At 33.6% G+C, this 14,024-nt stretch overlaps 3 protein-coding genes across 3 annotated transcripts; 1 reads left to right on the top strand and 2 right to left on the bottom strand.

Moving 5' to 3' along the window:
• Positions 1-3,560: 3,560 nt before the first annotated feature.
• On the bottom strand, positions 3,561-8,037 carry LOAG_06265 (hypothetical protein; the record flags this gene model as incomplete). Its single annotated transcript, XM_020447104.1, has 10 exons — positions 7,880-8,037; positions 7,600-7,781; positions 7,275-7,470; positions 6,915-7,089; positions 6,496-6,650; positions 6,233-6,325; positions 5,772-5,963; positions 5,406-5,613; positions 4,289-4,586; positions 3,561-3,692 (listed from the first exon to the last, which is right to left on the bottom strand). Exons 1-10 carry the CDS (start codon positions 8,019-8,021, stop codon positions 3,561-3,563), a joined length of 1,773 nt encoding a protein of 590 aa, XP_020302630.1. The 5' UTR covers positions 8,022-8,037.
• Positions 8,038-11,427: 3,390 nt separating this feature from the next.
• Positions 11,428-11,872, top strand: LOAG_06264 (hypothetical protein). The gene is made up of 2 exons (XM_003141800.2): positions 11,428-11,544; positions 11,628-11,872. The coding sequence occupies exons 1-2, from the start codon at positions 11,441-11,443 to the stop codon at positions 11,863-11,865; spliced, it is 342 nt and encodes a 113-aa protein (XP_003141848.1). The 5' UTR covers positions 11,428-11,440; the 3' UTR covers positions 11,866-11,872.
• Positions 11,873-12,018: 146 nt separating this feature from the next.
• On the bottom strand, positions 12,019-13,284 carry LOAG_06263 (hypothetical protein; the record flags this gene model as incomplete). The annotated part of the gene is made up of 3 exons (XM_003141799.1): positions 12,019-12,141; positions 12,465-12,578; positions 13,134-13,284. Coding segments are annotated over 3 exons (388 nt in total), but the record flags the coding sequence as incomplete, so codon positions are not given.
• Between the last annotated feature and the right edge of the window lie 740 nt (positions 13,285-14,024).

Raw genomic sequence — 14,024 nt, 5'->3', positions numbered from 1 at the left:
TGCCTTGCAAGATATAAGATTTGTTTATGAATTTAGCTCTACTTCAAAAAACTTTAGAAATTCATTCTCAAAAATATGACTTAAGGAAATCCCTTATTCCATTAAAGGGCTGAAAACTCCACGATTTTAGAGCACCTAAACCAAATTCAAACCAGGATAATAGTCCTGAACGTGGCAGAACTGCAATAAAAAAAAAAAACTTTAGCGTGACTCAGTGACTCAGAGATACTCCGCTCAAATATTGACGAATGGAAACGAACATGAATCGGAGGAAATCAGTATGAAGGAAGAATTTAAGAAGGAAAGTTTGAAGGAAGAATTCTTTTCATAGTCGAAAAGAATTTAGTTAAAAATTTGTTGTCTCATCATGGTTAATTTAGTATCTTTACCTTCATTTTTAAAGGAACATATATTTTTTTTACTTTTTCCTTCTGTATCTTTTTAAGAAAAGTTAAAATTCGCAAATGAATTGCAAGGGACTCTTTAAATCAGTAAGTCATTTTCGGACAGAACATCTAAATGAAGTAATTTGAACTTTTGATCAATCCGGGATGTGATCCTTCAGGAATTGGGACAATGAGTTTTAAACAAAAATTACCGACTCCAAATTCTTTACTTTTTATAGTTTAAACTAAAATATGGAACAGCCATCTATAATAAATCATTCCCTTTAAAAAAAAAAAGAAAAAAAAGATTTCTGCTGAATGATAAAAAAACTGAGTTGTATATAGATGAAGGTGAAATCTAACAGCAATCTTGTACTATTATTCTATCTATTCAATTATTTATCTAAACTGACTTACTAGTTAGGCCGCCAATGAAACCTTCAGGAATGACATTAGAATAATCCGGATAGTAGTGGATACTTTGAAAAACAGAGAAAGGATTCGAGGAAAAGGGAAATAAAAGTTATTAATAAATATGTATAATATGCAATATTATATTATTACACTTCCCTTCAAAATTTTTATTAGGAAAATGTGGTACGTAAGAATATCTTAAACAAAAAGCATGCACAAGAAGAAACACTTTAAAATTCAAGAGAATATAGGACATTAGAATGGAAATAAGAGGAAGATGAAAGATTTCTTCCTTATTAGGTTTAGTCTAGCACATCAAAGCTAAAGAGCCCAAAGACCAAATAAGCCCAAATGAAAATGAAAAGATAAATCAATAGCAATCAGTGAATTGGAAAGGAAGGACTAGAATAGTTAGTTGTCTGCTATTCTAAAAATAAGATTTATCATTGAAAAGCTATTGCCAGCTATATGCATCATTTTCCTATTCCATCAAAGCTATAATTTTATTCCAAAAAAAAAACCTATCATTACTATCGGCTTTAGCTAATAACACGCACACTATTCTTATTTTTAATTATTGTTGTTATTACAGCTCGAAAACCGAATAATACTTGTTGTTGGCATCGGTATGATTGATAATAGCAATTACATTTTGCTTCAACGTCTGTCAATAACTAAAATTCACGTGTAAAGTGGGGACATCCTAAATTGGTCGATGATAGCAAAGCTATCTCTATAATCCGATCAAATACTGCTCGATCATATTACAAAAAAAGGCAAAACTTTTTAAGAATTTTTATTTACCAGGGATGATATGAAGCAATTTCCTTTTTTTCTTGAAAATAAATTTTAACCTTATAGAAAAAAGCTTGGCAACAAGCAATTTAGAAAACCAGAGTCATTTTGGCTTACATCCTTGTTTTAAGCATATAAAGGGAATAAAAAACAATGATGCTTTTCATTTCAATTTATAATGCTAACTTGTCTAAGCCGTATCGATTTCAGGAGTCCCTGGAATGCTCGTAAATTCTTTAAAAACTTTGAAGTTTATCCATTGAACTATTCATCGTAGATTTTAAAAAAAAGTTACTCTGTCCCGCGGAAATCATAAACATTTCCTGTGGAGAGGTACTTCATCAGGTGTGAAAGTTGGGGAGAAAACTGCATAAGTAATCGATGCGTGGAAGCATTTTTTCCATAAAGAATGCAAGCCACTTCCCCATCTTTATCCATCCTCCACACGCATGCCTTATTCATAAATTTTGAAAGAATTCACTTCATATCATTCAGTCTTCCACCCTTTGTAATTGTAATACCGAACACAAAGCACAAATAACATGACTTCTAAAGATTCTTAAGACTTCCCCGACCTCCTGCGAGACATACACTACAAAGCATCAAAGTTTTCGACCTTTCCTAGCAAAGGAAAGGTCGAAGACTTTTACTTTGACATTTGAAAGACATCAATAATTATTGTGCACTGAAGTTATGCTCTAATTTAAACCCTTGATTAATGTATCCGAAGGATCGAGATCAATTAGATTGATAACGAGATACACTGGAATATCACATCAATAAGAACGCTTCACCTGGTTATACAGCGCGTATAATCTACTGCCTTACTTATCGATATCAACTGTATACCGAAAAACCTTCTGTATTTTTTTTTTTTTGGTTCTTTTGCATATGCGAACGGTTGTAATCACTTCCATAATGTTTGATATCTATGGATTTTCAGCTTAATTGTGAACAGAAATTTATTTTCGGCAATGAATCCAAACAGGATCACAAATAATATAAGACAAAGTCAATTATGACATAAAGCTGATGAAGAAAACACCGATGAGCCGAAACTGTCATACTGAATATTGAACTGAAACGCTTCTGAGGTAAGCAAATATGTAGTAGCATGGTTTACATGGAATGTTACAAAAATAGATCTAACTTTAAGAGAGAAGCACACATCAGGTAAATTACCAAATCAAATCTTTTTGTCCGCAATTTTTTGGAGTATTTACTGAAAAAACAGGATTAAAACAAAGAATCAAGATTAAAAACACTTTTTGACTGACTGGTATAATTAACCTTTTCATAAATTGTAGACATCTATCTCTAAAATTATGAAAATATGACCCGAAATATTTCAAATCGTTATTATAGGTTTCATTGCTTCCTCCGCAGAACTTTTCGTACCTGACAAAGTGCTAGATACTCTGGAAAAAAAGTAATGAAGAAAGCAACTAGCTATCTCATATTCATTGCCGATTTCAAAGACTATATGACGAGGCCAGTTCCAGCTCATATTGAATCCGACTAGAAAACAGTTGATTTACATCCATTTCGATTAAATAAATAATCTTCCATCAGTTCAAATTTTCCCTTTAAATTAGTACTAATTAACTGAACTCCTATAAGCTTAAATTTTGCTTCTAAATTAATAACAATTATGCACAGGACAAAGGTACAGAGTCAAGGCATATTTGAAAAGGAAAAAAAAAAAAAACTAGAACACAACTTTCAAACTACCCGATCAGATACATTTAAACTGACGCCATATAACATAAACAACATCATATTAATAGAGAGAACATAAGTTCCCCACTGATCTACACATATTTGATATAATTCTGAGATCCAATACAGAAAAAGCAAAAAAAAACAGAACCTTAAAATATCGTACCAAAAAGACAGAAGTGGAAGCATTATTACGAAGAAAAATCTTTCTAGCTAATGCAACCCGTTAGAAATATAGTTTCAAATTTACATTCTGCGTCTTTTGGCACGTGGCGAATCAGTGAACGGCCAATGGGAACGTTCTGTTTCCGGTACGCTGCGTACATGCCGCACATATTCAGCAACCGCACCAAAACGCTGAATCAATTGCGGATCGACCTTAATTAAAAGCAGTCTTTCAAAAGATGACAAGAATTGGAGATATTCGGACCCAAATAAAAAAAAATTCCGCCATTCACAATGCTGACAGTAAAAATAACTAGATACTTCAAGTATCAGGAATATAAGTTTTAAAAAACCAAAACAAAACTAGGCGACATTGCACCCACTGGACTGTGAATCAGATAATCAAATTAGCATAGGCTTAATCAGAGGGTAGATTAAATGGAATGGCAGACATTGGTAGCATTTTATACTACGCTAGTGTACAGCGCAACCAACAGTACTTCTATCGATAGAAGACACGCCACACTAAATAGTCAGACAACTACCATGAAGCAAACAATAAAATTATTTTGGTTGATATTGCATCGTTTGCGGATAATGATTTTTAACATGATATATCGTTATTACATACAAAGACCCAATTTAATGTTTTGTGCAGCAAAATAGATATCTGCAATAATTATGTATCTCTCACCAAATGAATCTAAGGAAAAAGGATAATAGCTCAATTTTTAGGAAATCTATTTTCTCCTGCATCTTTTCTCTTTCATAATGTATTTTTTATATACTCATTACGCATAATAGCTTACCAAGGAGAGTGCAATAGTTAGTTCCTCATCATCCTTCGATGGAAACCCCTCATAAATATAAACTGGCTCCGGTGACGATGGTGGTGTATAATAATCGAAATCAACAGAATCACTTCGTTCGTCACTACTGCTAGTATGTTCATGTTGAACAGATGAAGTGCCGACACTTGAATCAGAAGTTAAGAATGATTCGGAAGCCACAAAACCTTCTAGGAAAAGAGCATCGTCTTTAGGTGCAGAGTCGCCTGAATCCAAAAGTGCATCAGCTGATGACGAATCCAAATGAAGATTTGCCAACCTAAAATTGACTTGGGTTCTTGTAAAATGTTTCAGTATCTAATCTTCATAATTAAAAGCAAAAAGGTTTGCAAAGCCCAAAAGTTGAGAAAAAAAGAAAAAGCAAACAGTACACATTAGTTCCGGAAAGCATTTCTTGGAAGCAAAAAATGTTGAAAGAGCAAACAAAATTTTTGGATTTTAAGGGCAAGTTTTCGAATAAATTTTACTAATAATAGAAGTAACTATCGGTCAAAAATTCTTCCGATCAAATGTATGGACATGATCGGTATAGACTGATGAAAGTGTAAATCACAGTTTTTTGGGAAAGGAAGACTGCATCTGTTTTCAAAAACATGTCACGAGCATTTTGAAACGATAAGTGGTAACAAAATGGAAATTGAAAAAGCAAGAAGGATCAAAGTACGTGGACGTAAACACAGTAGAAAGAAAATTACACTACCAGTGAAAGTGATCACTGTTCGCATCCACGACTTCCCTGCTGTAATAATCAAGTGAAATTCCGAACTAGCAGAAATTTATGCAGTCACATACGTGTTTTTGGGCCTGCTTAAATTTTGAAACGAAGAAAAAAAAACATGAAAGTTAGATCTACCTTTTCTTATTTTGAGAAGCGAAGCAACAGTAGTAACTATATGTGCCAGATCAACCTTTCATTATTTTGAGGAGCACATTACAAGTAACTAAATTTGCCAGATCAGTCTTTCATTATCCTGCATAACGAAATACCACTGGTAATAGATGCAAAGATGCAAAGATATGAAACGTTTCTGTTCCAAGATCTCAGAAAATAAAAACTGTTTTAAACTGGAAAACTTGCTTGTCTGTTAATCCACTAAGTGATCTGCTATGTGAATCATTGGTTTCTCGTGCATCGCTTTCATCTCTTTCATCCTTTACATAAACGGTGTCAGAGGCATCCGAAAAAAATACAGGATCGTCATCGCAGTCGAAAGTGATAACGTGAACTGAATGAACCGGTGGATGTAATCTGATGTTCACAAGACGGCGATTTAACTCCTCTAGTCCTGCAACAATGAATAGTTCATCAAGATTTCAAAATAAGGGATCATATTTTTTTGCTCAATGCAATGAAGATTTCGTGAAACCTTCCAATCTAGAATTTTCTTTAAAAAAAGAATTAAAATGTTAATTTAAAACACTATCGAGAAAGAGTACAACAGACCTGAGTAAGATTGAAAGTCAAGCAGTTTATTGCAAAAATTCCAGCGTTCCATCCAAGTTATTTTATATTCACTAGCAAGACGTCGTCCAACACGTTCAGCACCTTTTCGAGGATACGATCTACGACAGTCTTTTTCTTCTATTTTCCATGTTTCATAAAATTTCTGTGCCATAGATTTATCAGCGAATGGTCCTTAAATAATTTATCACGGATATACCGGGAACTAAATCCATAAAGATAACTTGCCCACAAGCATTTAGTGGAAGATCCAAAAAACAGTAACAATTTATTGTCTATGTCTTGTTGTTCGGGCCTTTTAAATGATTACATTTCTGCACTGTTTTATAGCGGCAGAAAATCTTTCTTATCCCATTGATGAATAGGAATCTGCAAGGACGATTCACTGTCTTAGCAATTAAATTATTGAAACAAAAAAAGGCATTCAGTTTAACAAGAATTACCAGCGTAAGCTGCAAGTTCGCATTTTTCCAAGGCCGACATGCATACGGAAGATCCAGATGCATCGTTTGGAAGTGTATTAGCCGGTACTTCATCTGAAAGTGAAACATTGCAACGTGTGCAATCAACATTTGAGATAAAAGAGCAGCACAGATTTATTAATAAAACCTAACAAAGGCCTAGAAAAATGTAGCATTCTATAACAACAAGAATGATGTACTGATATAAGTTGAAAAAAGTGACATCAAAATTTCGAAAGCTATACCAAGAAGTTGGATTGTTACTGAATAATAATTATCCGTTGGACGATAAAGTGCAACGAAAAAAGAAAGGAAAAGTCGCATCATTACAGCACGGAGATCTTCCTTATCACGGCCAACATATCTTGTGCAACAAATTTGAGCAGGAGTAAAACCCATTCTAAATTTCTATACTTTTAGGGCGAATTCAATCTAAATGCCAGCAAGAATCAACTTTTGTATGAAATTTTCAAAAAAATTAACCCTGTGTCTTAGCATATATAAAGCCTAGACTGCTAACTAAAGATTTTTTTCTGGTAATGATAATGAAGGAAATTCAATGAGGTACACACAGGTCCCATCAGTGAACTTACAGCATTACATAAACTTGGTTTATAATATAGATGGAATTGAATAACCTAAAATAAAATTTATATCAGCTTACTTGTTAATGGGATTTTTCTGGCACACGCTGTAACTCAGAAGTAGCTCAACAAAATGAGAGTGTCCAAATTTTGATGCAAAATGTAATGGTGTATCGTGTGAACCTTTGTCCGGCATATTAAGGTAACAATCAAGAAGTATACGTGAGCGCATCCTAACATCATCTTCCGATGTCCCTCAAACAATGAATTTCATGTTTTATGAGCCAAAAAAGATAATGTCTACTTTCTACTACCTATGGGTAAGCACATGACCCCAACTACTTTCCACCTTTGCCAGTTAGCTTCCGAAAGGAGTGATGAATTAAAGAATCCATTACGAAATTTAAAAAATTCAAAAGCAACTAAATCCATTCACAAACCATATAAAGTAAGCAATGCTTCACTATCGCAGACAAGATGCAGAACGTATTTAGCGACGTATAAATTGCCAACTTTAGCAGCCAGATGCATAGCATTATAACGAAACCCTTCAACTACGATTGTTGGTGTGTCACTTCCGATGTTGATCAGATAACGCGGATTCTGTAAAGCCATGTCCAGGAATAATCCATCGTCCTAAATGGAAGTCTCTTTCAAAAATAGCAAAAGGTAGAAAAAGTGATGAGATTAAATATAAGACCGTAAGAGAAAATGTCAACAGTGTATCTCTTTTCTTCGTAAATTCATGGACACATAACTATGTACCTTCAATTCGATTGCCTTTTTCAAACGATTGAACATAATTCGAGACACGGACGGGAAAGATGAACCTGGTTCGCCTGTAGGTTGACTTCTAATTGATATTTCTGGACTTTTGCAAAAAACATCACCATTTTCGGCATAATTTTTTGCGTCATCCTGACTTTGGAAGCGCTTGAAACGAGCACCTAAAGAATACACAAATAGTTTATGCATAGTATTCAAGCTATTTCTTGTTGTATAGTTGCACTTTATTATTTCATATAATACATCCTGGATACCTAACCCTTTGCTTTACTTTCCGGAGTGTTCGCAAAACTGGATGCTTCCCTCAGGGTTGTGAATACGGCACCTTCACCAGATATCCCGTCATCTGGTGACGGGATATGTACAGCGTAATATTCTTCTGACTGTTTTGATTGCTCCATTTCACACAGCTTTCATACTATCTGGAATATAAATCCAAGGATTTTTCGACAGAAAAAAAAAAAAAACAAGGAAGCAGCAAAAGGAAATGCTCCATAACGTTAGCAATCGTATAGAGCCTGAAATTCATAAGAATAGCTAATTGTCTAATTTATACTTTGTACTCCTATATATTTCGCTATATTTCAATTTACTTGCACCAAATGACAAATTACGATATTCTATGCCACCACATACAGTAAAAAAGCTAACAAACATCCCGTACTTTTATGTCTCGGATATATACCTAGCTTTAAATATTAGTCTTAAGTTCTTATCTGGATTGCAGAATGAGTTGTATTAAAAACGCGAAACAAAAGAGGTCACTCACTGTAACCAACTTTAATGCAATTTTTCTTCGCAGCTAATATCTATAATACGTGTTACTTCACTTCCATTTTCACTGCATGTCAATTCGTCAACTGTCCACGGTAATCCTCTCAATGGCAACATTCGAACAATTCCTAACGAATCCGTTCAAACGATATCAAAACATCCAATTAATATGTCACCCGAAAAGGATGACGCAACATTCTTCATGCTAATGAAAACACAAACAACATATTTGAAAAATACCTTAATACAAAAGAACAGAGATCGTTGCAGGACCCATCATCTATTTTGAAAGTACTTTGCTTCTCAGACATCGTTATCACTCTCTCGTCTATTTCCCCTCACTATCTGCCGTTTCTTCAATTGTCCCCTCCTCCATTTAACCTATGCTGTTACTGTCTGTCTATTCACAAATCTCCTCACTCTCTGATTGCAAAGCATTTCGCTAATCTTGTCAATACGCTGTTCCAAATTACTGGATTTGTTCCATTTTACCAACCTTTCAGCCATACTATTTCAAATCTTTTCAATCTTTAGTCCTCCTCATCAGCAATAATCTCCTCTCCATTACCGAGTTAGGGGACGGAGAATTACAAATATATGATAACGTTGTTAGTAATACTGAGATTGTTTCATCAGGTGATGAGCGGTCGGATGTTTGTGGACGGGATGTGCACTACAAAACTTCTATCAGATGTTCTCTGTTGTCCTACATCTGTGATCAGTCTTATCTCACTTAGCAGTGCTTGTGAGATACTATTCATTGTATTAAAGAGTTTTCTGGAGAGGATACTATCATCGAAGCGGAAAAGAGACTCATATAGTTGATATCACTAGAAAAATAAACTGTATTCGGGATTACTACCATTTATTATTATTATTATTATTTTGTAATTATTATTATTATTATTGTTATTGTTGTTATTGTTATTATTGTTATTATTGTTATTGTTATTGTTGTTATTATTGTTATTATTTATTATTATTATTATTATCATTATTATTATTGTCATTATTATTATTGTTATTATTATTATTATTGTTATTTATTATTATTATTAATTATTATTGTTGTTAATTATTATTAATCATTATCATTACCATTATTATTTGTTTACACAAATAAGGTTATTCAGGATTACTCTTCTTTTATACTACCAGTCATCTTTTTCCAACAAATCCCGCAATATGGTTTCCTTAACGAAAATGAAGATGCAGAAATATCGGCAGTTATAGGGACGGACTGGATTAAAGATTTCACCAATCCTAAGAAATGCTGATAATATACCAATAAGAAGCGATAAAATGAAGATTGCTAGATGGCACGCCACTCATGAATTGCCGCTACTAAATGATATGATATCTGATAATAATATAACTGTCTTTATATACCATGTTTTATTCAAAATTTTCAGTACCAACTAAGCTTCTTTTTCCTTGTTTTTGACAGTCACATATTTGAACAGTTTGTTTAATAGGTACATCATTTGAATAAAACAAATGCAAGAAAGTAGTCAACGAATATTTACTGACTGACTATCCACTGCTGAAAAATATAATTAAATTGCTTCTTTTTTTTGAAGATTCGCTATTTATACTGTTTTCGATGAATTCCTTAGTTATTATTTCGGAAAGTCTCTAAACTTCCCACTTTTCGGTACCATAACATTCCAGTGCACCACTGAACTAACTGCATTTCTTATGCACTAACTCACTTGTGTCGATTTGTTATATGAATCGCCATCTTCTGTTCAGATTGCTAACGAATTTAATAAGGTGTTATTTTGCTTCTTTTTTTTTCCAAAAGAAAAAGGAAGATTGTTAGGCTCATTGAATCATCGATCTTGTCAGTTATATTCCCCCGAGTGCTGTTGAAGCTAGTTGAGGTGATCCAAATCGTCGATAATTTGTCAGATTTTAAATAAATACGATGTTTATTTTAGTAAGCAAAGGTCAAGTCTCTTGCATCTTGCATATGACGTCAAGATGTTGTGGACACTTTATAAGAATAGCAGTTCAGTTTATAGTTACTGATCAATTGAGGAAAACATTAGAAATGTCAAAAGTTTTAATTCTCTGGACTTGATTAATACATTTAATTAAGGATTCTACTAACTTTATTTATTTCGGTTTGAATTTTTCTAACTCTATTTTGGAATCAAAATACGATTCAAATTTGAGTTTGAAGCAAATTTTAAAAAATTAGTATTTATTATGTATCATTTTTTCTTAATAGACAATTCTGCGCATCGTGCTTGCTGGCTTATTGAAAAGTATAGCTTTGCCAATATAAAAACCACTTTGTATGATCTGCTTTCTGTAGAATATCATATCTAAGTTGTAAAGAAAATGCATGAACAAAAACATCATGCATGGAAAGTCTTGAATCCCCTATACTAAAGTTGCCGGATTCTAGTGTTGATAAGTGTCAAGTCGGTAAATTGTCAGTAAGCTTTACAACTGAATGATAATCACTATCGTTAGCATTCTTTGCACATCAGAACTATTATTTTTGGATCTTTTCAAGGCACTTGAAAGGATAATCGTGTTTGTTGCGTACTAGTTTCTATAGTAACCGTATTTCCTTGACGTTTACTTGGTATAAGAGATGCCGTATTTCCTTAACGTTTACTTGGTATAAGAGATGTTCATTTAATTGTATTTATTGTGATCCAAGGAACTTCCTTAAGCTAACCTGAATAGCGGATTAATTGGTGACAGCTATTTCGGCCTATTATTAAAGGTTCGCACGTAATCATACGTGACGTAGAGTAGGGTTTTGTTAGGAGGCTTGTTGCAATAAATAACAAAGGTCGTAACATTGTGCTGCTTTCGTTTTCAACTTTTTGACCTAGTCGCTTGTATATCTCATTTTTTTCGTAATTGAAAGTCATGAATCAGTAATTTTGGCCAATAATTTGTATGACTAATGAGAAACTGATTTGACTGTAAGCGGTTTGACACGATTTCGCCTCCTTTTTTTTTTCTTTTCATTTTATTATGAATAAATGCTCATTCATTTTTCATACATTTCTGCATTTTGCAGAGGATGTCTACACTTATATTTGGTGTTGGTCCTGGTGTTATTGTTGTGATACTTATATGGATTTTTAGTATTATTTTATGTATTATGTGTATACGGATACGAAGAACGTAAGTCATGTTCTGCTTCTCTTTTCAGCAGCAAGTATATTTAATTGTTGTCTTGAAAAATCATCCTTGTTACTTTTTTTCAGTTTTATAGCGATCGTTGCTTTGGTTGTTGAATTTATTATTACATTAATCATAATATCCTGGCCTTTGGCTGGACCTACACCGATTTCTGAAAAAGTTGAAATCTCTGTAGATTATGTTGGTATTCCGCGATGCATTTTGGCCATTACAGAGGCTGTGATTTTATTAATATTTTGTATCGAGTATGTAAAATATGACCTAACTGCACCTATATTTGCTTCAACTATTGTTTTAGATTAATAAACGGTAAAAAATTCTCTATTAACCGATCTCATTCCGGAAGAAATTACTTTTTAAATCATTTGCAATACAGCGTGCTGTAAATTTTATGAATTGCATAAGTTTATTCCACATAATGTTAGCATAAATAATTTGAGTCTGTAAACGAAAATTTTAAGATTTAGTTGAAGAATAACTACTCGTTGAACGCCATACTTTCGTGCAATTGGGATTGTGAAGACACTCCGCTAGAAGTTGATTTGTCACAAAAAATTTTGCATCTTTCCATGCTTGAAACTGGAAAAAACACGATATGGGCACCGAAGATGATCAATTAAAAATTTCCAGTAACAGTTATAGAATCTCAACTTCATCGTGCGAAGATTTTAAAGACACTTAATTCCAGTTCTTTTTTTTTAAATCCTGCAGCTTATCGATTAGATGAGCTTACAAAAAAGTTTGATAGGTAATGCGATACTGCATCTGCTTAGTAGTATGTTTTTGGCGATTGTGAGGAATGTTTTGATAAATGCATAATAATCCTGCTTTCAACACTAAATCCAATGCTCTGATTTACATTGTCGTGCTAGGCAAAGTTGGTACGAAAAGGAAAATTGTACCTTCAAGCGTTCTTCGTATTCGGTTTTTGCATTAGTTTTTTTGTCGATGGTGAAAAGTGGCGTCTGGGTAGCTTTAGACACTATTGTTGCACCTCTTTTAAATTTCCATTCTTCCTAAACCGTGAACGTTGAAAGTTCCAATTGTACTATGTCTTTCAATTCGATATGAAAAGGCATGTGAAAGACTGTTCACTGTTCGATAAATCAATACGTTAAAAGTTTTGATTAAAGTTTGTTTTCAACTTATTAAAACTTATTATTTTTAAATCCTTTGATCTCTACTGCGAATAAAAAAGCCAAAGTAGTCCCTAGTCAAGAAAAATTGGGAACTACTACCGTAGATTGATTAGTGTATTAAATAGTACACCTGAAATATTTTTTGTGGAAAGGCTTGCTTTGCGCTACATATGGAGTATATTGAAAAATTTAGACTGCTGGCTCTGCTGCTGAATGATCGTATATCATTTCAAGACCTCTAGAATGGTCAACTTGATTTCGGTTTTGATTTGTTATTTCAAGCTTCTCTTTTCCTTTTTTTTTTGGAGTTACACAAATGATCATATCCGACATCGAGTGGATGGCTGCGAAGCCCCGGCAAATTATTTTTGAGATTCAGTTATTTAAATTGATCACAACTCAAAAATGGGCTCAAAAGAAAGAGAAACCTACAGTAGTTTGTGTGCCGAATGATGCCACTCGTACGAAGCATGTTCTTGACTTATCTGGCAATGGTAGTTCCTGTTGTGGTGATTGTTGTTTTGGGGCGGTTCTATATACTTCATCGAGTTGTCGTTTACTGCCATACTGATTCGCTTCTATTCTGAATATGAAATGTTTGGGTTCAACTGTGAAGGGAACTGCATGGTCAAGTACTGACAATTTGTCTCGGATACAAAAGAGTAGACGGTAAAATAAAAAGGTAAAGTAAGAAGCGATAATTGAAATCTGGTAAATCTGAAGAAAATAATGAAAAATTGAAGCTTGATTCCTTTGGAATTATTCTTGTGAATTTACTCTACCTGTTGTTTTTTCGGATGCTCTTAACTCGATAAAATTCCTTGTCGTTTGTTATTTCTTCTCTCATTTTCTCTAGAATAACGGATTGAAAAGGAAAGATTTCAATAGTGCAAATTCATGAACAGTGTAATAGACAATATCGAAATGACTCAAAAATAAGCCATAAAGACGAATCTCTTTGGTGGTGTCTATTTCAGGCTAAGTTTCATGTATTGTATGAGTAAATAACAGGTTTCGGAAATAGTAACACTTTCGCTCTGTGTTTTAATTTATAGTCAACAATTTCCGCTGACGGGTCCCTCTGATACGTTTAGCATCGTTGCATATCTTAGAGTTAATAAAAGTATGGGCTCAAACGTTATGGTCTGTCTTGATACTAGCCAGGTCTTTGCTAAACCAACGTTGTTGCCTAATGTTACATGTCATTCTGTGGTATTGGATTAACAGAATTTGAGTTTTGGCTTCAAATTCAGACAGAAAATTAATTCGAGCTTTCAGCTCAAGAAATTAAAACCCAGTCAAGATGTGCACAAACTTATGTTG

This window comes from Loa loa (genome assembly GCF_000183805.2).
Source record: "Loa loa unplaced genomic scaffold supercont3.229, whole genome shotgun sequence".
NCBI classification, from domain to species: domain Eukaryota; kingdom Metazoa; phylum Nematoda; class Chromadorea; order Rhabditida; family Onchocercidae; genus Loa; species Loa loa.
The sequence above is the reverse complement of the archived record's forward strand: the minus strand, read 5'-3'. Positions and strand labels throughout refer to the sequence as shown.

Bases quoted from the DNA above. Each gene is read 5' to 3' on its own strand.
- LOAG_06264 (XM_003141800.2), top strand. From the start codon at position 11,441: ATGTCTACACTTATATTTGGTGTTGGTCCTGGTGTTATTGTTGTGATA. The intron at 11,545-11,627 runs GTAAGTCATGTT...ACTTTTTTTCAG, and splicing joins TGTATACGGATACGAAGAAC to TTTTATAGCGATCGTTGCTT.